Source organism: Dromiciops gliroides, chromosome 6 (genome assembly GCF_019393635.1).
Source record: "Dromiciops gliroides isolate mDroGli1 chromosome 6, mDroGli1.pri, whole genome shotgun sequence".
Lineage (NCBI taxonomy): Eukaryota > Metazoa > Chordata > Mammalia > Microbiotheria > Microbiotheriidae > Dromiciops > Dromiciops gliroides.
The window spans coordinates 112,648,476-112,671,754 of NC_057866.1; the positions used below are offsets into that span (position 1 = coordinate 112,648,476).

Genomic DNA, 23,279 nt, shown 5'->3' on the forward strand with positions numbered 1-23,279 from the left:
TTCACCCATAGTATATTGTATATGGTAAACACCAAAGAAGTGTTTGTCAAATGAATGAATAATAATAGCTCATGGATATAAAACTTTAAACTTTATAAAAAGTTTTCTCTGCCACAATTCCATAAGGAACATAGTGTAAATATTATTATTATTCCTATTTTGCAAATAAGGCTCAGAGATACTAATTTTCACGTTTCCATGTAACTTAACCTAGCTATTGACAGTCTGTATTCTAACTATGTCTAACTATAACCCTAGCGCTCTTTCAACTCTAACTTTCCTTGTTGACTTAGATTCTCTATAAAAAAGAAAGATAAATTATATTTGACACCCTGAATCAACAAAGGAAAAGTAGTTAAAGGAGCTGTTGTCAGATCCCTGTCACCCAACAAACATCCAAAGAACTGAAACAAAGTAGTGTTTAGTTCAGGGAGCATAAAACTTGAGTGGCATTCTAGTTAATACCATCCTAAGAGGTAAATCCATCTCAAAACTTAGAATGTAAACTCCTTGAGGAGAGAAATTCTTATTTTTTCCTTTGTTTTCCCATTCCCTAACAGAGTAGTACCTTGTACATGGTAGAAACTTGATATTTCTTGAATTGAAATGAAATGAACAAGTTGAGCAAAACTGGCACACTAAAATAACCTTTATCAAAATGTAGTTTCTTTTAATTATAGCTATTTTAGCCATAACTTTGTCTGAGTTCATAATTGCTACCCCTCTTTTTTGTATCAGCTGAAGAATAATGAATTCTACTCCAACCCACCATTTTAAACTGTGTGTATCTTTCATTTTTAAATGTGTTTCTTATAAACAACAAATTGTTGGATTCTGATTTTTAATCCATTCTGCCAAGTTGTTCCATTTTATGGGTGAGTTCATCCCATTCACATTCAAAGATATAATTTTTATTAATTTCTCTCTATCTTATTTTTACTATTTTCCTTCTCAGCCTCTCTTTTCATTCTATCCCTGTTACTTTATCTCCTCTCCTTACCATCTTGTTCCTTCTTTTACCCTCCCCTCTAAAAGTCCCTCCCTTCTCTATTCACCCCATTCTCCTAATCTTAACCAATACACCTTTCTAAAAGTCTTTTAAGTTTGAAATGAGAATGTGGGGGTCAGACAGCCTATGTTTGAAATAGGAATGGAACCTGAGTCTTCCTGACTCCAAGACAGGCTCTCTATCCACTGTACCTTGCTGCCTCTTAGTCTTAAACTTATTTTAGTAAATGTTTAAAAAAATAAAACAACAACAACAAAAACAAAAACCTACAACACCATTTTAAAAATGTGGCTGTACTTATGGGCAGTAATGTAAATGTATGCTAGTTTGCCTAAATGAGTGATAGTTGTGCAAACAAATGAGTGACATTTGCACAAACAAATGAAGACTTTTAATCCAAAAAAAAAAAAAGAGTTAGAAAAACCCCAAAGTACGGATTTGCTTTCAGCTATTGACTTGCAATTAAATTTTATTCTAGCTGATGAAGAGCTAACAGTTAATGTGTTTCTTGCTGATTATTTTCAAGCTTCATTATTCACAGTTCCTCAGTTCCTCTCTTGTTGTAAAATAGGTACTTATTAAATGTTTAAATGTGGATCAGACTTATATCTAAGAGGAAGATGGAAAAATGCCTTATTATTAATTCATGTGCTACTGTCAAGTGTTTGAATTAATCATTTTAGATCTTATGTTGACTTGTCCCTTTCCAGTTTTGTAGAAAAGATAGAGTGTATTTTAAGTTCCTAAATTAAAGTAAGAATTTATATTGGTAGTGTTTTATTAAATGGTAGCCTCTATGGCTGAAAATCCTAACTTACTATCTAACATGTTCCCCAAATCCTAACTTCCTCCCACTAACTAAATTACTTGATGACAATAACTAAGGGTCAGGTACATGAGGCTTATAAAGAAAAGTGGAATTGATACTTATTAATAAAGAGAAATGGTGTAGATGGACATTAAGCTGACCCTTTTGTTTACAGGTTCAGTCATTTTTAGCATCACTTGATGGAGAGAAACTGGAGATCTTAAAAAATGACCTAATTTCCATTAAAGACATCTTTACACCAAAGGAATCACAGAGTGAAGAAAATCAAGAAGAGAAGGGTAAGGGGCAAAACACTGACTTACAACCTGATATACTGCTATTGTATTCATTTGCAAAATTGATTTTTATTTAAAAAAAACTTCCAAATTTGTTAAATAATAGAAGTAGAATAAGAGCACCATAAATGGAACCTTAAGAACATGATACTGTTTATGGACCAACTTCCAGTATTTGTATGAGTATTACAGGAAGGAGTAGAGGAGACTTAGTGTTAGGAATGGTAGGTCTTTTGATGTACTTTCTTTTGGGGGATTTTTCTTATAGTGTAAATGTAAGTTATATATTTAAGCATTAGGATGTTCTTTAGGTGAGTTTTTTTGTTAGATTTTTAAAGATGCAAGACTAATGAAGGTTCTATCACTGTATGAGATGCAGGCCATCTAATGACCTAAAAGTATTAATGCCTCTTTAACCGTGCTACTTCTCAGAAGAGACTTAGGCATCAAGGAGATTAGTCATCCAGTCAGTCAGTAAACACTATTAAGTGCCTACTATGTGCCAGACACTGTGCAAAACTTTGGGGATACAAAAGGATGCAAAAAGAAAGTCTCTGCCCTCAAGGAATTCATAATCTAATGAAAATAGAACCCATTGCCTCTCTTGTGGAAGTGTAAGTCTATGGGTGTTTCTTTTGAATGGGTGTTTAATTTAGAAGCAGAATATTCTCATTTTTAATGCTGTAAATACAATGTATGATCTCTTACCATTGCCTAAAGTTGATTCTATCATCAAAGACTAATCCATATAGCTCATAAAATGTTAAGTTCTATACATTCTGTCTGTGATTTTTATATATGAAAAGCACAAGGCCTCTTCAAGACATAGAGAGTAAATGAATTTAGGTGAATAAAGGGAAATAGTGGGAAGTAAGAATGGAAAGGTAGATTGGGCAAGATGTTAGAGGGCACTGAACGTCATGATGTTTGGACTTTTGATTAGCAATGGACTCTGAATAGGAAAATGATATGATGGAGCATTGTTATAAGAAAGCTACTTTGTTAAGAATGTCTAGATGGATCGACTTGAGAAACTGGAAGAAGGAGACTAGTTAGGGTATTATTACAATATTCCAATGTGAGGAATGTTTAGGTAGAATTGACAGGACTTAATTGACAGATGTCTATACATTGGCCTTGAGATCAGTTTCCTTCTTTTCTCAAAGGAGTTCAGCACCTGGCTTACCACCTTTCTCTCTTCCCTAACTCTTGTCCTTAAGTTAGGGTTCTCTAAAATTCACATTGATGCTCTCTCAAACCCTTTTGTCTTTCAATTCTTCAGTTGCCATAAATCCCACGACCTACTCTTTCACTCTCCTTTGGCCTCACATAGGGATGGTTACATGCTAAATCTCACTGGTACCAATAAGTGTTCCAGTTCCTTAATTAGAAAATCTGACGTTCTATCTACCTATTTACTTATGCTATCAAGCCATAACCTCTTTCTAACAATTTCTACCTATGCCTCACCCTTTCTAAACCTATTCTTGACTCTCATCAAGAGCTCCAATCTCTCTACCCCTCAGTACTTTCTTGGGGAACTAGTTCTCAACCCTATAATTAGCTGTTTTGATTTAATAATGTGTTCTTCTCTTGGATCCTTCTTCCCTTGTTCTTCCACCTCTTATGAGCTTGCCACATGAGATAGTATAAAAGAGAAAAGAGAAGAATGCTCAGGACAGAACTGTAGATGACACCTATTGTTAGCAGATGTGACCTTTAAGAAGAACCAGCAAAGGAAAATGAAGAGTGGTCAGTCAGGTAGGAGGAAAACCAAGAGAAATCAATGTCATGAAAGTCTGGAGAGGAGACAATATAAAGGAGGAGGTGATCATCTGAAGTGACATTTGGAGGGACCCAAAGAGCCTAAAAAGCACCTTAGTTGGTAAGAACTTGATATAATTGGCAAGCAGAAAGAAATGAAACAGCCAAAAATAATAACAGTTTACAATCAGATTTTTTTTTGGACAAATCTCATAGAAAAGGACAATTGGGTAGCTAGGTGGCACAATGGATAAAGTACCAGCCCTGGATTCAGGAGGACTGGAGTTCAAATATGACCTCAGACACTTGACACTTAGTAGCTGTGTGACCCTGGGCAAGTCATTTAACCCTCATTGTCCCACCCACTCCCAAAAAAGGATAATGGAAAATAATAAGCAATGTCACTTTATGAAGCAAGCTCATAAACTAGTTATAGTTTATGGAGGGCAAAACTACTTTAAAGAAAACTTTATGAAAGACCCAACTAAAACAATGTCATCATTGAAGGGTAAAAGAGGAAGATGACAGAAGGAAAATGGAAATTATCTGCTAAGGCTTTGATAACAGTTTTCACCATCAAAAACAGTAGAGTCAGTACATTTGGATTTTAACCTAACAGTCTTCAATATTCTATTGCAGGCAGGAATGGTATTAATGGGAATAAAAACTGGAAAAGTATTCCGATTGAACCAGTTGTATATATAGGACATCCATGCAGGAAGAAACATAATCAGGAAGGCATTAAGAGATTGAGTCATTAAGTATCTGAAGGAAGGGAAGACACCAAAAGACATGGAAAAAGTCATAGACCTTGTTAATAATAGGTGGCACAATACCCTTTGATCCAGCAATATCCTTGCTGGGTTTATATCCCCCCAAAAGAGAAAAAGACCTATTTGTCCAAAAATATTTCTAGCAGCTCTTTTTGTGGTGGCTAAGAATTGGAAATGAAAGGAATGCCCATTAATTGGGGAGTAGCTAAACAAGCTGTGGTATATGATGGTGATGGAATATTATTGTGCTATAAGAAATGACAAGCAGGTTGATTTCAGAAAAGCCTGGAAAGACTTCTATGAACTGATATATAGTGAAGTGAGCAGAACCAGGAGAACATTGTGCCAGGGACAACAATATTGTTTGATGAAAAACTGTGAATGACTTAACTATTCTCATAAATACAATGATCTGAGATAATCCCAAAGGACTAATGATGAAGCATACTATCCACCTCCAAAGAAAGAACTGATATTGATTGAACACAGACTGAAACATGCTATTTTTCACTTTCTTTAATTTTTTCCTTTTATTCAAGTTTTCTTGTACAAAATTACTAATATGGTAATGTTTTACATAATTGAACATATATAACCTATATCTGATTGCTTACTGTCTCAGGGAGGGGAGGGAGGAAAGGAAGGCTAGAATTTGGAACTCAAAACTTTAAATAAAAATGTTTATTGTTTTTAAAAAATAGTATGTGTCACAGTAGATAGAGCTATAGGTCTGGAGTCAGGAAGACCAGAGTTCAAATCCAGTATTAGACACTTACTAGCTGTGTGACCCCTGGGCAAGTCACTTAACCTCTATTTGTCTCAGTTTCCTCAATTGTAAAATGGGGATAATAATAGTCCCTTTCATGCAGTGTTGTTGGTAAAGATGAAGTGAAATAATATTTGTAAAAAACTCAGCACAGTGACTGATACATAATAGGTGCTATATAAATATTAATTCCCTTAATAGTGAATCATCTTTTTTATTGTGCTATGTTATGGAAAATGCTTATTTTATTCCATCAACTAAAAATAAGATTTAAAAAAAACTAAAAAAGAAAGAAAAATGTAATTGAGAAACCATCAATCAGGGGTGAAGCAAGGATGCCCATTATCACCTCTTTATTTAATATTGTACTAGAAATGTTAGCTATAGCAATAAGATAAGAAAAATAAATTAAAGGAATTAGAATAGGTAATAAGGAAACAAAACTATCAGTCTTTGAAGATGATGTTATTATACTTAGAAAATCCTAGAGAATCAACTAAAAAGCTACTTGAAATTATTAACAACTTTAGCAAAGTTGTAGGATACAAAATAAACCCATATAAATCATAAGCATTTCTATATGTTACTAACAAAGCCCAGCAAGTACAGATAGAAAGAGAAATTCCACTTAAAATAATTGTGGCTAATATAAAATATTGGGAGTCTACCCTGCCAAGACAAGCACAGGAACCATAAGACCAGAACTACTCACACAGATAAAGACAGATCTAAATAATTGAAAAAATATTAATTGTTCATGGGTAGGCTGAGCCAATATAATAAAAATGATAATCTTACCTAAGTTTATTTATTTAGTGCTATATCAAACTATCAAAAATATTTTATAGACCTAGAAAAAATAATAACAAAATTAATCTGGAAAAACAAAAGTTCAAGGATATCATGGGAATCAAAGAAAAAAAAAACATAAAAGAAGATGGTCTAGCAGTACCAGATCTTAAACTGAATTATAAAGCAGTAATTATCAAAACAATCTGGTACTGGCTAAGAAATAGATAGGTGGATCAGTAGAAAAGAATAGGTACAAATTAGACTATAGTAAATGACTATAGTAGTTTAGTATATGATAAACCCAAAGATCCTAGCTTTTGAAACAAAAACTGCTGGGAAAATTGGAAAACAGTATGGCAGAAACTAGGTATAGACCCACATCTCACACAGTATACTAAAATAAGGTCAAAATGGGTACATGATTTACACATAAAGGATGATACCATAAGCAAATTAAGGGAGTATGGAATCTTTTATCTGTCAGATTTATGGGTAGGGGAAGAATTTAGGACCAAAGAAGATATAGAGAGTAAAACAAAATGTAAAATAGATCATTTTGAGAAACTATCAACAGCTAATGATCCATATGCCTACTTTTCTATTCACATTAAATTGGTTTGAGATTCATCTACATGCCTAGCAGGCACATCCTTTATTAGAGTATTAATAGAGAGCAGGCAGGTTTTGCCAAATCCTATTATTCAATGGTATACCACAGCCTTAACATTAGACAATTGGAAGAGAGATTGAAGCAATATAGGCTTCTACGATATCTATTGTTTGTTGATTATGAAAAAAGCATTTGATTTGAGAGCACCAAATATTACCTTAAAAGGAATCCCTAGGCTTTCTCCATATGACTGATTATAATCATGTCCTAATGTGCCACTAAGTCATTTCTAGGTCACAGAGCCCTGAAAAAGGACATTTCCCAGGCTATTAGAAGAGTCCACAGGCAAAGCCAACAGCAGCATAACTGTGATAATTTTCTATCCATTACTGTTCCACTGGGAAAATTGCTTTGCTCACTTCAAAGTCAAAAGAGGAAAAATTCACCCAGCAGCAGGAGGGAAAGTTGTTGCAGAGGCCAATTTAGTCGGCTTTGTCCTGACATAAAGTTACAGGGAGTCCCTGTACTCAGAAAAGAGAATAATAAGCTATGTTTCTAATGTCTGTCTTTTTCCGTTTGCACTTGTAGATGAAAAGGGAGAATTTGTTAGCATGCTAACGGAACTTCTCTTTGAGTTACATGTTGCAGCGACTCCCGACAAACTCAATAAGGTTGGTCATATCAAAATCATTTCATATAGAAATCTTACTTTAGTTATATCCCAGAGATCCTTTAATAAACAAAAATGAAAACAGAACAGAAAAGTAGGGCCTAATTGTATCATATGAGGGTGGTACAGGTTATTGAGTTCAGCAGGTACTATTTAGATAGGAAAACATATCATGAAATATTGTGGGTTTGCTTTGTATTCTAGAAAGAGCACTGGACTGGGAATTCAGAGACTTGACTGCCTTTAACTCTTTATATGACCTGGAACATTTAGTCTAGATAAGCTTCTGTTTCCTCACTGCTGAAAAGATGAGAGAGTTGGCCTAGATTGGAGGTGTTGAAATAGAGGCCTGAATGCCCACAAAACTCCCGAGCTGAACCAAATTAAAATGTTAAAGGAAATAAATAAGAATACAGTGCAACACAGATCATTTTAATTTATAGCTTTCTGTGTCAATATGCTGCCCACAGAGATCCGGCACTACTGTTCTAGGCCAATAAAGTCAAACTCAAATGGAAACTGAGCCACTAAGTATTGCTTAGCGATCTCTTGGCAACATATTGACTTGGAAAACTACATATTAAACTACATATTAACATTACCTATATTCTATCGTGTTCCAATTACATTTTAATCTGGTTCATAGAGGGGGAAGTATTCTAGGTAGCTATTTGACACTTCTGGCCTAGACCACCTGTTTTCAAGTATCAAAGTCTTTTCTTCTCTTCTTTCCTTCTTCCTTACTTCCCTCCTCTTTCTCCCTCCTCTCTCTTTCTCCCTTCCTTCTTTTCCTTTTGCTTTCTTTCTTCCTTTCTTTCTTCAATCAACTGAGTGAGGAATAGGCAAAATGTGGGGAAAGATGGTAAATCAGTGATTTCTTCATCCTAATAGGCATCATTTCTAGGCGCTCCAAGACTTGAAAGAGCCTAGAAATTTCCTTCTCCATCTATGTCCTCTACCCAAAGAGAAGGTTGGGGTTGGGTTAAGGAGGGAGTAGCTAAAACCAGGCATGGTTTAGATGACTCAAGATCGCAAAGAAGAATGATTTAACCCCATAGATCACTTGAACTCCAGTAACAATTCTTAAGTCCATGAGTACAATAGCCTCTGAGACATCGTTCATCTTCTTAGATGGATATTATTATGCTCTTGAAACATTGGTAGCTTTATGAGATCTAGCCAATAAAGAATTTTTTTCAGTAATGACCATAGCTAAGTTTCTGCTTGATTTTTTGAAGGGCTAATTTTTTTTTATACTTACTTGGCCAAGAAAAGTGGGAAACAGCCATATTTACTTTCTTTCTTTTCTTTTTTTTTTTTGGATGTGCCTATCATTTTTACTTTATTTTATCTTAGTTATAGAAGCAACATGGCACTATTAATAGAGGACTGGCCTTGGAGGCAGCAAAACCTAGGTTCTTCTCCTGGCACATCCTAGATGAGTGACCATGAGCAAGTCATTTAAATTCTGAGAACCCACAGGCAATTCTCTAAGACCTTAAGTCACAGATGACTTAACTAACTACTTCAATGGGAGCAGTTTCCAAACTGGGAGTTGCCTAAACTGATAAAATCACACACAGTCCTGTCAGTGGAACCATTGGGGTTTTGGGGAGTCCTTGGGTCTCTCCAGACCATCTTCTTCCATTCTGATTTCCTTCTTTTGATACTTTTACTTTTCTTCATTCTGTACATCATATTGAGCAACTCCACAAAGCAGCAGAACTATTTCATCATGGGCAAGAAGCAAAGAGCTGACCCAGAGGGTAGCAAAAGTTCTTTAAAAATAAATATAATTTGGGGCAGCTAGGTGGCACAGTGGATAAAGCACGGTCCCTGGATTCAGGAGGACCTGAGTTCAAACCCAGCTTCAGATACTTGACTTTTATTAGCTGTGTGACCCTGGGCAAGTCACTTAACCCTCATTGTCCCACAAATCAATCAATCAATTATTAAATGAATAATTAAATGAATGAATGAATATGTAAATACATAAAATTTTTAACTTTAATTTTTCCATTGCTTTTAAAAACATAGTATCCTCTCCAAATATATACACTATTTACTAACACATGCTATGGAAAAGTTAGGGAACAATGAAGCCTTAGAGGAAAGAAAGCTTTCCTTCCAAAGTCTCAAAGGAGTGTTTTAAAGAGGCCAAAGAATTCCCCACCCCACCCCACCCCCGCAGTGTGTGCACCCTTGAGGAGTGCCCTCCAATGGTTTGTTACAACCTGATTTCTAGACAAGGGGGTTGGATTTTTCTCTACCTTTTTGCATTCGACAGCAACTTCTTATCTTCCATTCTCACACTGTGAATGTATTTCTTTGGGTGGGGGTGGTTCTAGGCTAGAAAAAAGGCTCATGACTGGGTAGAAGAAGCTCAAACTATGACATCAGTTGATGTGGTGGAACAGCCAGTGGAGAAACCTCTAGATGATGAAGAGAATCCTGAAGTCCCTGAAGATGAAAATAAAGGAGAAGGAAAGACAACTAAGACAGTAGAGGTAAAAAATAATTTTTCTATCCTTTGAACAATTGTTTTGTGTTAATTTATTGGCCATCTAGGTGGTCATACAGTGGATAAAATGCCAGGCCTTTAGTCAGGAAGACTTATCTTTCTGAGTTCAAATCCCGCCTTAAACACTTACTAGCTGTGTGACCCTGGGCAAGTCACTTAACCCTGTTTGCCTCAGTTTCCTAAGCCACAAAATGAGCTGGAGGAGGAAATGGCAAACCATTCCGGTATCTTTGCCTAGGAAACCCCAAATGGGGTCATGAAGAGTTAGAAATGATTAATAAACAACCAAACAACAACTCTCACAATCAACACTTCTTATTTTAAGTTATGATAGCATTGGGTTTTCCACCATTCCAGGAAACTTTGTGATAATTTCATAAATACATAACTTTCTCAGGGTAAGTCAATTTGCAGATTTTTATAGGTCTGATGGTTTCTTCCTGGTTTTATGAGAATTATAAAGGAAAAGCATTTTTTATTAAGGGCATAGTAACTTTACCCTCAGGAAAAGGTCCAATTTTATATATAAATTTAGCGTTATAAAACATCACACATGTCTTTATATATTATAAATAATGTAGTATAGTCTTCAATGTCCTTCTTATGTGCCATAATTTTTTAATACTGTACTTAAATGTTGGAGACAATAATATATTCAATGAAATATTAACAAGAGGACATGGATGCAGAGGATGAAAATATGTGGATGGATTGAAATATCCATAGAGAAGCAAGTACCCACACCCATGAGCTTTCAAAGCTATTGAAATGTGAATGAATGGATAAAGCATTTATTTATTAATTTGTACTGCATGCGAATCACTATGCTAAGGTGCTGCGGACACAAGTAGACAAGTAAGACAATCCCTGTGTTCAGGGAGCTCACATTCTGGGCAGGGGAAGGGAGACAACATATGGAAAGAAGCTGCAAGTCAAATGGTTACAGTAGCAAAGCAGATGGGAATGCCTATTCTTTAATGTCATTTCCACTGATTAAAAACATATCAGTTTCTGATGTTGAACCATTTGACAGTGCCAAAGATTTTGGTGGCATGAAATATAAATATTTTAAGGAGAAATAATTTTTCAATTTGACAACACTGAGGACAATATCTCCAATTCAAAGTATTGGTAGTTCTACATGTAAATAGTTTTTACAATTTCTCATGGTATTTCAGTAGGCCATAACAGATGATATATGTTTTTTTGCAGGGCAATGAGGGTTAAGTGACTTGCCCAAGGTCACACAGCTAGTAAGTGTCTGAGACTAGACCTGAACTCAGGTCCTCCTAAATCCAGGGCCGGTGCCCTATCCACTGAGCCACCTAGCTGCCCCCCCCATAACAGATAATATTAAGTCACTTCTAGAAATTCATCATTCAGAAGTATCAAAGTTTATTTTGTGTTTTCCCTGGGCTCAAGATAAATAGTAGCCTCTCAGACTCTACATATGAATATTTATGCTGTTTGTTTATTATTTCATTATAGGAAGTGTACATGTTATCAATTGAAAGTCTTGCTGAAGTAACAGCACGTTGTATTGAACAACTCCATAAGGTTGCAGAACTAATTCTTCATGGGCAAGAAGTGGAAAAACCAGCCCAGGACCAAGCAAAAGTTCTTACAAAGTAAATGTAACTTTCATTTTTAAAAATTTCAGTGTTTTCCATAACAGTTTACTATTTTTCCATCTTCTTCCATCTCAGGGTTCATAAAAATTAAGATCCTATATCAACAAATATCTGTTTTGCTATGAAAATAAATGCTTACAGTGATTCCATAGGAAATGCATTATGGAAATAATGGAAGTAATACGGAAATAAGAAGTGATAGCTATTTTCTAGGAGTTACAAAACCAAGATTACCTGGAGTGTGTTAGGAGACATATGACCTTGGCCATACTTACACCACTTATTGTTTCAGAAGATCAAGTGCTTTGAAATGTATGCATTCTTAGTGTAAATAAGTTTTTAACCACACAAATTGAGAACTGACTTCCTTAATTTGGTCTTACAGCTGAAGTGACAAAATCTACCAGGGCACCCAGATTTTCACAGTGTTTCCACTAGTCATATTCTCAGATTCTTGGTTGACGAGTCAGCCTTATTCTGTTTTCCTCGGCCAGTCATTAGTTACAGACATTCTTGGGAACCAAAGAAAAGGACCTAAAAATTGTCTGAAGCTAGACTGAGAGAAGCATTCAAAGTTTTTCCCTTGTCCCTCCTTTACAACTCAACAAGGCAGTTTACTTCATTCACAATTCAATTCAACTCAACAACATTTACTAAGTGTCTCATGTGCTATGTTATGGGAGATAAAGAGAGGACACAGTCCCAGACTTTATCTTTATGTTCTCCTAGGGTATATAATAGTAGAATTAAGTCAGCAATCATTTTTAAGCACTTATTGTGTGCAAGGTACTGTTCTAGGCACTGAAGATACAAAAAGAAAATAAATGAAATAGTTCTTTGTCCCAAGAGACCTATTCAAGGCAACTTTGTCTTTTCCTCTTTGTTGAAAATTCCCCATACTTTCCAACTTCCAACTTAGACTACCCTGAGACAAAGGCTTGGTCTCCTAGCCTCTACTTGAAAATCTTAGTGGATGCTGCCTATGTGATAGCAATTAACTTACACAATTCAGGGGCAGCCAGGTCGTGCAGTGAGTAAAGCACCAACTCTGGATTCAGGAATACCTGAGTTCAAATCCGGTCTCAGACACTTGACACTTACTAGCTGTGTGACCCTGGGCAAGTCACTTAACCCTCATTGCCCTGCAAAAAACAAAACAACTTACATACTTCAGGAGCATGGGAAAGCCTCTACAAATGCTACATTTGCCAGAATGGATCCCCAGGAAAGTGCACAGCCAGCACTCTACCGTTCTTCTTGTAAAGCACTGTGCTAAGTGCTGAGGATACAAATAAAAAAGTAAGACAGCCTTGGATCTCAAGATTTTCACATTCTAATGGGGGAAGCAACACATATATGAGGTTGCAGCAGCATGTGAGATGGAAAGGCCCAGTGGTCCTTAGGTTTCAGTAGCAAAACAGATGGTAACATATTTCCTTAGTATCATTTCCATTAATTAAACGATATCAGTTTCTGATGTTGAACCATTTGACAGTATCAAGGACTTTGGGGCTAGAATATTCTTTTCTGGGTCTTCATAACTATATCCCCTGAGCACTATGGCACATACAGAAGCAGTTGCCAACTCACAGGGTTTGCTTCTCTGGATGACAGATGCAGGAGCCAGTCTGGTGGTGTTGGCAGAAAGGAAAGAGAATATGGAGGCACTGCTATTTTCTGGGTCTTTGTACTCAGTATCCTGGACTATTTCCACTCCGATGTGAGAGGAAGTACTGGTCAAAGTGGTGATGGCAGATGGTTTGACTTTTTTAGCACATGTGGATTTCTCTCTCCTCCTCAAGGTGCCTCAAACTGGCTTGCCTGCCCTGTGGGGGATAGCTCTCCTCTTCTCCCAAGGGTTTGCTTCCCTGGATTGTGGCTATGGAGATTGGGCTAGAAGCAGGGCCAATAATTTAAAGTGTATCTCTTCTTCCTAGGGCTCTTAACCTCCAGGTCCTTGGCTCTATCCATTAGTTCCTGATGAGAGGTAGTGGTTAAGTTGGTGGCAGTGATGTGACTCACCTAGCACATGGTGCTCAGGGGCCATCTCCCCTCAGTAGAGACAATTTCCCTAGAATGAGGTCTCTTTGAAAGAAAAAAATGGGGGTATATACAGTAAAAGAAAACATCAATTATGGAATGCTTTCATGTTTTATAGAAGTCAGAAGTGTATCCGAATTATGAATGATAAGAAATGGTATTTAAAGGGAATCCTTTATTCCTCCCTAAACTCTAACCCCCATACCAAAGAATATGAGCAAATGAATATGCCAACCTTCTACCCTATTTCAAATGGGGGAAACGCATCCAAATCAAAATGTATTTTTCATAATGTTTATATTAAAATAAACTAAAATGCATAGTAAACCCATTGTCTAGTTGGCCAGAACTCTATAAAGAACATGAAATGAAAAAATATCTCCAATGGCAAGACCGAATCTATTACATTTTTTTTAAGTGAGGCAATTGGGGTTAAGTGACTTGCCCAGGGTCACACAGCTAGTAAGTGTTAAGTGTCTGAGGTCGGATTTGAACTCAGGTACTCCTGACTCCAGGGCCGGTGCTCTATCTACTGCACCATCTAGCTGCCCCAAATCTATTAAATTTTAAGAGTCTGATCTCACTCAACAGTTTATTTTTAAAAATTAACTTTAAAATAATCTATTGGTCTCGTGTTTTTCCTTCAGATTAACCAGTGCAATGTGTAATGAAGTTGCCTCCTTATCTAAGAAGTTTTCTGACTTTTTAACCACCACTGGGGTGAGTATAATATTTATTTATTTATTTTAGGGAATGAGAAGAGTGGTGGGATTGCAATATTGAAATTTATGTCTTCAACAAGATTTAACCAAATAACACCCCTAAAATGCAGCTTAGAAAAACATCTCTGCAAAGATAACATACTGGTAGTGTAGGAGGTAATAATCATTCACATTTGTATTACATTATAAGGTTTCCACAATGTTTTCTTCACAACAACCCTGCAACATAAGTACTCCAAGTCATATTATTCCCCCTTTGCAGATGAAGAAAAGTAGGCTTAGAGAGATTAACTGTGTTCCCTAAAGTCATTCCCATAATAGGTAAATGTCAGGACTGGGCTCTGAACCCAGGGTGTTTTTCTGTTTTGTTTTGTTTTCAAATTTATTTCTTTCCCAGACGACATGGAAATAAGAAGAAATGAATTAGGAGTCAGGAGACCGGAATTCTGGTTCTGACTTGGCCACTATTGTTGCTAGTTGTTTGATTGGGCGCATCATTTAACCTCACAAAGCCTCAGTTTCCTCATCTGCAAAATAAGGATATTTATGATCTAAGGTCCATGGATCCCTCTTTAATGTCATTTACTTTTTACTTTACTCGAATACTTCCCTTTGCTATGTTTTATGCTGTTTCTTCTGCTTTGGATTGGCCTTCAGAGCCAGTTTACAAGCCACGGGGGGGGGGGGGAATACCCCAATACTTTAGAGTCATGCTTGGTTTGGTTTCTTTATTTACACCAATTCTTCATATTTCCTAGTTTATTAATGACTTTATGCAAATTATTTCACAGTCCTCTAGGCAAATGCTCATTTATCATCTTCTGTAGTTCCCTAGCCATCATAACACCCAGTCAACAGGCATTTATTAAATGCTTACAATGTAGTAGGAACTATAGTAGGCCTTGGAGATTACAAATACAAAAGTGAAAGAGTTTTTGTCTCTGAGGAGCTTGTATGCTTTTGGGGAGGGATAGTTATAATAGATTCATAGAATATGTATTTTATATGCATAAATTTAAATGTTTTATAAATTTTCCCATACCTATAATAAAATGTTCATTAGAAATATTCTAGGACAATGAGGTTTCAGCAAAAGATGGTGGAGTTTTTTGTTGTTTTTATATTTTAAGTAAGGAAAAAATCTAAAATATTATTTACAATGAAAGTACCATCTTGTGGTATAATGGCACTTCTGTTGTAAAGCCATTATTCAGGAATTTTAAGTTATCATTTCTGTGAGTTTTTTTTCTAGCTCTTCAAACACAGCCATTATTCATAACGAGAAGTTAATGGGTTTATATTGCTCTCCAGACTCCTTTCAGATTGCCTATATATTCTCGAAATCAATGTCATTTTATTACCCTCATTTTGATTATATTTCAACATTTTATTGATAATCAGATAAACTGAGAGCAAATATCATAATGGATTCTCTGATTACTGACAATAAGGATTACATTTCAAAAGAGTTTCTCCCCAGAATCTATTTTTGTGTCCCTAGAAATAATATGCAGTGTATATTCTTTTGCCTATATTAGAATAATTATAACTGGCTGCTTGTGAAGCTACTTGTGTTGGGGCAAATTTTGTGACTATCATCTTAGATGCAGTGAGAAAAACCAGCCCTTTGGGTTATTTTCCCTTTTTTTGTATAGTGCCATGATAATGGATAGCAAGTACCGGATTGGAGGGAGGGAAAATCCTTATTATAATCCCAGCCTCACCAATATCTATATAACTTAGGGGACCTAACATCCTGTTTCCATATGATGGAATAGTTTCAAAGGTCAACAGAACCTTATAGGCTACTTAGTCCAACCCCCTCATTTTACAGATAAGGAAACTGAGGTCCAAAGAAGAAAAGAGACTTGTCCAAGGTCACATAGGCAGCAAAAAAATTTAAACCTAGGTCCTCTAACATAAACCACCTCTCTTTCCACTGAACCACACTGTGGTGTAGTGGACAGAGAGCTGACCTTGGAGCCTGGAAAGCATGAGTTCAAGTCCAACCTGTGAAACATATATGTGACTCTGGTCAAGTCACTTAACCTTTCAGTACCCTGGACAGCTCTTCTAGACTATAAATTGTAGAGCAAGTGTCAATCTGCATTAGTAGAGGCAATTTTCTCATCTAGAAATTCCCTGTGCCAATGAAATTATGAGTCCAGACCCCCCACACACACACACACCATGGAAAAAATAATAGCTACTTCATAAATACTATGCCATTGTAAAGACAGATCAGATGACAAGTGAAAGTGCTTTAGGCTCTTTAGAAGAAAGTCACTATCTTAACAGAGATCTATTGATATTTCATGGTACAGTGGAAAGAGCACACTTACACTGGATCCAGATGACCTGGGTTCAATTCCTGTTTCTCATACTTGTTACCTTTGTGATCTTGCACAAGTCACTTAACCTGCCTCAGTTTTCTCATATGTAAGAAATGAGCTGGGTAACCCCTGAGGTCCCTTCCCACTTTAAGATCCTATAGCCATCATTACTTAAGGTTATGACCCACCCCTCACAAGTATGCTCATGTTTTAATTCCTTGAAGTGCACATTCTAATTCAGCAGCTCTAATTTGGCTTCATAAACAAAGGTGGTAAGTACAAGAAGAGGGAGAAAATGTCCAACCATTTCCTTTTTTCCATTAATTGTTCATGTGGACCTGGGTTCAAGTCCTATCTCTGACACATACTAGCTCTGTTACCTTTGGGGAGTAACTTTACCTCTTGGCACTCTAGGAAACTCTCTGAGACTATAAATTGCAGAGAAGATGGTGACTTGTATTGGTAGAGGAAGTTTTTCTATGAAAAGAATTTCCTATTCTAGTCACATCACAGGCCCTGCCCCTATCCCTATTCTATATTCTATTACCCACCTTTTTCACAATCAAAGCAATATAATTTGACATTTGACTTGTCACAGAAAGCAATGGTTTTTATTTGAGTATAACAACATGCCTCTAAAGATATTAGTATTACCTTCCAATTCACATAAACATTAGGGATACTGTCAACCATTAGTCATCCAACAAGTATTTGCTTACTAGTTTAGAAATTCTTCAACTAAATTGTAAATGTCTTGAGGGCAGATTCTGTATCTTGTATAATTTTACATACATGTTGTATCTTGCATGGATCCTCACACATAGTATATATTCCATAAATATTTACTGAATTAATTATTCATTTACTATATCACCCACCATTAGCACCTCACGTTATAAGTGAGAATGTAAAGACTAATGTTTGCTGGCCTGAGTCAAATTGCATGTTAGTGTGTAAATGATGTATATTTTGAAGGTCTATAATGGAAATAATTTAAAATCATGACATCAGGACTAAGAAGAATATCAACTTAAGATCATGTATTGTCTTCAACATGCCATTATATTTCTCAATTGAGCATTGCAACAAGCCTCTAAAATAGATGGATCATTCATTTGTAGCCCCATTTTTACAGATTAGGGAAGTAAAGCCCAGGGATGTTGTGTCTTACCTGAGGTCACATAAGTAGTTAGTGACTAAACTGGGACTAGATTCTAGATGTTCTGATTCTTAACCCAGGATTTTTTTTCAAGATATCAGGCAGATGGAAAGCATTAGAATATTTTCCTGTGATGTCTCAGGACCTCTCTTGTTCCTAATTCACCAATCCATGGTTCACAAATAATCCCTTAACAAAGCAAATGCATTTCTACTCATTAATATCAATGTGTTTGAGCCTGCAGTATAAACTTCACTCTACCTGATTTGTGTTTTGATTTCACAGAGCAACCAGAAGGCCGAGGTCCTTAACCCAATGATCAATAGTGTTTTGTTAGAGGTAAGCTTTTAACTGTCACCTGGAGATTGCTTGATAACTGTGCCTTTGAAAAGAAGCAGCTATGGAGGATACATTTTCCATGGCTTTCTCTTAAGAAGAAAGTGTTACTGTGATTCTTCACTATCTCAACAACAGCCCTTTTTTTGGTGTACAGCAACTAGCTGGAAACCCTGAAGTAAATCAACAATACCTAAATTTCCAAGGATTTCTGAGTGCAAAGAGAAATGCTAACCTTGCATGTTATTTCTGAAACTGTTGCCTTAGGCTTATCAAATAGTTCTGGATGTGCTGATATAAAGTTTGACACCAATTTTAACACTGTAATTACTGGTTTCTGTGGCAGTCTAAAACATGAAATTGGTCCCATGAAAATCTGAACCTTTTGCCTCTTCACATCCGCTGGGTCTTCTTGGCCAATGAGGTCCAGTCCAGGTTGGCGGATGTGATAGGTGCCTTTTGGCTTAAAAAGAGGATACAGTAGCCAGGCTTTCTCATCTATAACACAAAACTCAGGAGACGTGCTTTTCCCTGACCCAAACTGTCATCTCCTGTAGCAGAATCATTAAACTAAGGTAACCCCAATGTCACCTGTGACCTTGCTAGGAGCTGCGGTGTGTGAGAAGATAAAGGAAATATAGCAGCCTTTCCTCATTCATGGTGCTGGGTTCTAGAGAGTTCTGGAAATACTCTGCCTGCATACTGTTTTGTATCTGTGGTAGGTAAAAGGAATCAATGAGGTTTTAATGAGGAAAATCTGGTCTATTATATAGGCAAGTGCCTAGAGCTACAGGACATTAACAAGATAATACTTCACATTTATATAGTGAATTTAAGTTTCCTGAACTACTCTTTGAAGTTGCTGATACAGATATCCTTATCCCCAGCATAGAGATGAGAAAACTCAGAGAGGTTAAACCCATGGGTATAGTAAGTAGAGGAGTCAGAATTTAAATTTAGGTTCCCTGACTACCAAATTTACCTTTCTTTTCACTAAATTTACTTGCCTCTCGATTCAATTATAATTCAACTGAGGAAATATCTATGAAATATATCATACCTGTGTATCTATAAATATGTGTGTGTGTATGTGTTTACTTTGTATATATGAGTGTGTATACATATGTGCACACATATACACACATACAAATTTCTGCAACACCGAATGTATAGGTTGACACTACATACTATGAATATTTTCATTGCCATAACACAAATCAGGAGTTTCTTACATATACATAGCCATGTTTCCTGGAGATCTTGCTTAATTATTGTCCTTATCATCTGTAAAATGTCAGACTTTGGAAGCCCTTTCCAGCTTGGATATTTCTATGATTCTAAAAGACTGAGTTGTTCTCAGATAGATACAGAACAGTAGCATCAAGAATTATATATACTATATTGGTCTGAATTTAAATTTTCCCCAAATATAGTGCCCCCCTGATATGAGAACCCCTTTGAAAGATGTGTAAAATAGTCATGCAAAATTACTCTACTAAAATATTTCTTTCCCGTGGAAAAAAATTTAAAACACTATTCCCCCAATTGAGATAGCAATGTTTGATTTAATTTTGTCCCCACTGCTTGCTTCATCTTTGTTACTTGCATTGTCATTCTTTCACTAAAGGCCCAATTCAAGGCCAACTTTGGGTTTTGAGGGGGAAATGTGGCCAATATTTTGGCCAATTAGGTGTAGTGCAGGTTATTTTTAGCAAGTGGCTAATGTCCTAAACTAAGTTAGCTTTTAGTTTTGTAATATAAACTAATAAAATCTTCCCTACTTTCTATTCCTCAAAGGCATCAACACTATGATATAACAAATCAATGGGGGGGGGGTGGAAGGGTTAGAAAATCAAAGATGAATTCATACTTCAAGCATTTAGATTTGGAGTTTGGGAGGGGTTTTATTTTGGGGTTGATTTAGGTTTCTTTGTTTGTTTGTTTGTTTTTCATAAAGTGTTCCTTAGATGGGGGCAGCTAAGTGGCGCAGTAGATAAAGCACCAGCCCTGGATTCAGGAGGACCTGAGTTCAAATTCGGCCTCAGACACTTGACACTTACTACCTGGGTGACCCTGAGCAAGTCACTTAACCCTCATTGCCCTGCCAAAAAAAAAAAAAAAAAGACCCTCCATAAAGTGTTCCTTGGGCTAACGCTGGACATTAATCTGGTTTGCAAAACTATAATATATCCAAATTGAAAGCAGAGTAGACACAGATGAAGAGGATAGTACTACCCAGGACTTCCAAGATCTTCAAGTGCTTTGCTTCAGATCTCCTTAGAGAAGTTAAATATCTGCTTTGTTGCTGGCAAAGTGAGACTTCTTCCTTGCCTTGATTTCCAGACAACTGGATTGATGGAGGAAGAGGTTAAGTATAGAAGCTAGTGAATGTGTAATTCTTTAACTATACCACAGAAGCGTATATTAATTATTGTTCCATTTTGTAGAAATCCTTCTGCCTGATAATTCATAATCAAGAGTTGAGGCTGTTTGACAGGATGTCCTTGGATTTTGTTTATATTCCAAAATGATTGAGGAAATGGAATTAAGCATTATGTGGGGGAGGAGGAGGTGGTGTTAAGCTATCAAATTTAAAGGGATGATGCCAACACTCAACTCTAAGAATAGTTCTTCAACCACATTTTTTTCTCTCCCTCATTAGGGGGCCAATAGTACTACATACATCCAGGATGCTTTCCAGCTGTTGCTTCCTGTTCTGCAGATTTCACATATCCAAACCAATTGTTTGAAAGAAGAGCAGTGACAGCTGCCAGAATCCATCACCATGGAAAAGGAAGCCACAGCCACATCCTTATAGTGTTTGTGGTTAAGGGGGTGTCTTGAAAGAAAACTGGCTCAGAAGGCCCATCGAAGGACATTACAGCAGTTTTGCACAGACAGTACTGAAAATGTTTAAAGACATTTCTCTTAATGTATATGGTTGTTAGAGCAGCTTTTTTTTGCAAATAGTAATATTTTCTTCATATTAATTTAAACTGAAACAGCAAGTATATTCAAAATAGTGTTGGCTTGACTTTATTTCCGTTCACAAAAAAATTCCTGTCCTTTAATTGGTAAATCACAGTGTGTTAGGAGATCCCAGGATCTTGAATTCTTTAAATCCTGAATGCAGATAGTTTCAAAATTCCCACTCTTCAAGCATTAATTTCTAAAAATTTAACTTAAATTTTATACTAAATTGTGATGTAAAACCCACAAATCTTATGAAATTTTCATCTTAGATAGTAAGGCAGTATGGTATAGTGGAAAAAGTACCTAGTAAACTGAAATATAGGGGACCTATAATAACCTTGGGTTATTAATTAATTAATTATTAAATAATTTCTCTACATCTCAGGTTTCCCATTTGTAAAATAAGGCAGTTAGTCTAGATGATAGGTTCTTAACCTTTTTTGTGTGTGTCATGGACTCTGCTAGCAGTCTGGTGAAGCTTATGGATCCATTCTCAGAATGTTTTTAAATACACAAAATAAAATATATTGGAACCAATTATATTGAAACACAGTTATCAAAATATTTTTTAAAAAATTTACAGGCTCTCGGGCAGCTAGGTGGTGCAGTGGATAAAGCACCATGCTGGATTCAGGAGGGCCTGAGTTCAAATCCGGCCTCAGACACTTGACACTTACTAGCTGTGTGACCCTGGGCAAGTCATTTAACCCTCATTGCCCCGTACGAAAAAAAATTTAAAATTTACAGGCCCCCGACTAAAAATCCCTGGTTTTAAAATTCTATGACAATATACACTGTGCCTAATCATGTACTTGAGATGTAATCAGATGTGCAATAAAGCAAAAAGCTTTCAATCTGACTTATCTATAATTTATTGAGCCTAAATATATTAGCAGTATTCCTACAAAAAAATTAGAGTAAGGAAAATAGAGAATGTCTTTAATACTTGGTTTCTTTTCATTATATATATTTTTTCTAATTGACATGTAAAATATCAACCTGGTGCTATTAAATGATTTTTTTAATGTAAGAAGAGATTTGTAGCTATTCAGCTATTTAACTGAATAAATCTGAATTGATTTGATAAGTACATGACAACATAGCTTTACCAGACTGTAGGCTCCTTGAGGGTAGGGACTATGTCTTATTTTGCTTATTTTGCTTTTTATCCCCAGAGCTTAACACAGGACCTAAAAAAAAAGGTGCATAATAAAAATGAATTGAATCAATATCAGTATCATGGTCTTTTTATTATAAAATAAGTTTTATTTTAATTATCTAAGTATTATTAAGTATCTATGAATTCATTTATATGTGTAGATGATGCTACATGACTTGAATAATAATTAAAATCCTTAGGAAACAGTATCAGATTGCTTACTGTCTCAGGGAGGGTGGAGGGGGAAAAGGGAGGGAAGGATAGAATTTGGAACTTAAAACTTTTTTAAAAAGTGAATGATTAGAGGGCAGCTAGGTGGTGCAGTAGATAAAGCACCAGCCTTGCATTCAGGAGGATCTGAGTTCAAATTTGACCTCAGACACTGGACACTTACTAGCAAGTCACTTAACCCTCATTGCCCTGAAAAAAACAAAACAAAAATGAATGTTTAAAATCATTTTTACATGTAATTGGGGAAAAATAAAATATCATTTAAACATGTTGGGAAACCTTCATAGGTCATCACTGCAAATGGCTGCTCACACCTATGAACCTATCGCCTTCAAAGTCAATAGTGACTGTATATTCTGTCTACTGTCTTCCCTCTTGGGCTCTATTGAAAATCCAGAAAGGATGATCATAAGATTTGTCCAGTGAATTCCTTCAGTACCACATAAGGCCAGCTGATTTACAAAATGTTCTCAGAGCTCCATAGTCCTTTGTACCATACATACCTTTCTTTATCTCTCTGGTAGGGTATCTCCATCCCACACAAACTCCCATCCTTACACCCCCATCGTGTAGTGTCCTATTCCTCAGAATTTCCTGTATCAAGGCCATGATGGCCTGGGAAGCTCCAAAGAGGAGACTATAAAGAAACTTTGCTAAAGGGTCTGAAAAACCTGTTTCACTGTGGG

The 23,279-nt window shown here is 36.2% G+C and overlaps 1 protein-coding gene across 2 annotated transcripts in view; it reads left to right on the forward strand.

The window, feature by feature from the left end:
• FAM114A1 (family with sequence similarity 114 member A1) overlaps nt 1–21,670 on the forward strand; it is a 78,982-nt gene extending 57,312 nt beyond the window's left edge. For both annotated transcript variants that reach the window (XM_043969508.1, XM_043969507.1), the window contains 7 exons: nt 1,993–2,116; nt 7,407–7,489; nt 9,837–9,995; nt 11,498–11,637; nt 14,328–14,400; nt 18,180–18,233; nt 20,893–21,670. In XM_043969508.1, the coding sequence (XP_043825443.1) occupies nt 1,993–2,116; nt 7,407–7,489; nt 9,837–9,995; nt 11,498–11,637; nt 14,328–14,400; nt 18,180–18,233; nt 20,893–20,994 (735 nt within the window). In that variant the 3' untranslated portion in view covers nt 20,995–21,670. The remainder of the gene's footprint in view (nt 1–1,992; nt 2,117–7,406; nt 7,490–9,836; nt 9,996–11,497; nt 11,638–14,327; nt 14,401–18,179; nt 18,234–20,892) is intronic.
• The last annotated feature ends 1,609 nt before the right edge of the window (nt 21,671–23,279 follow it).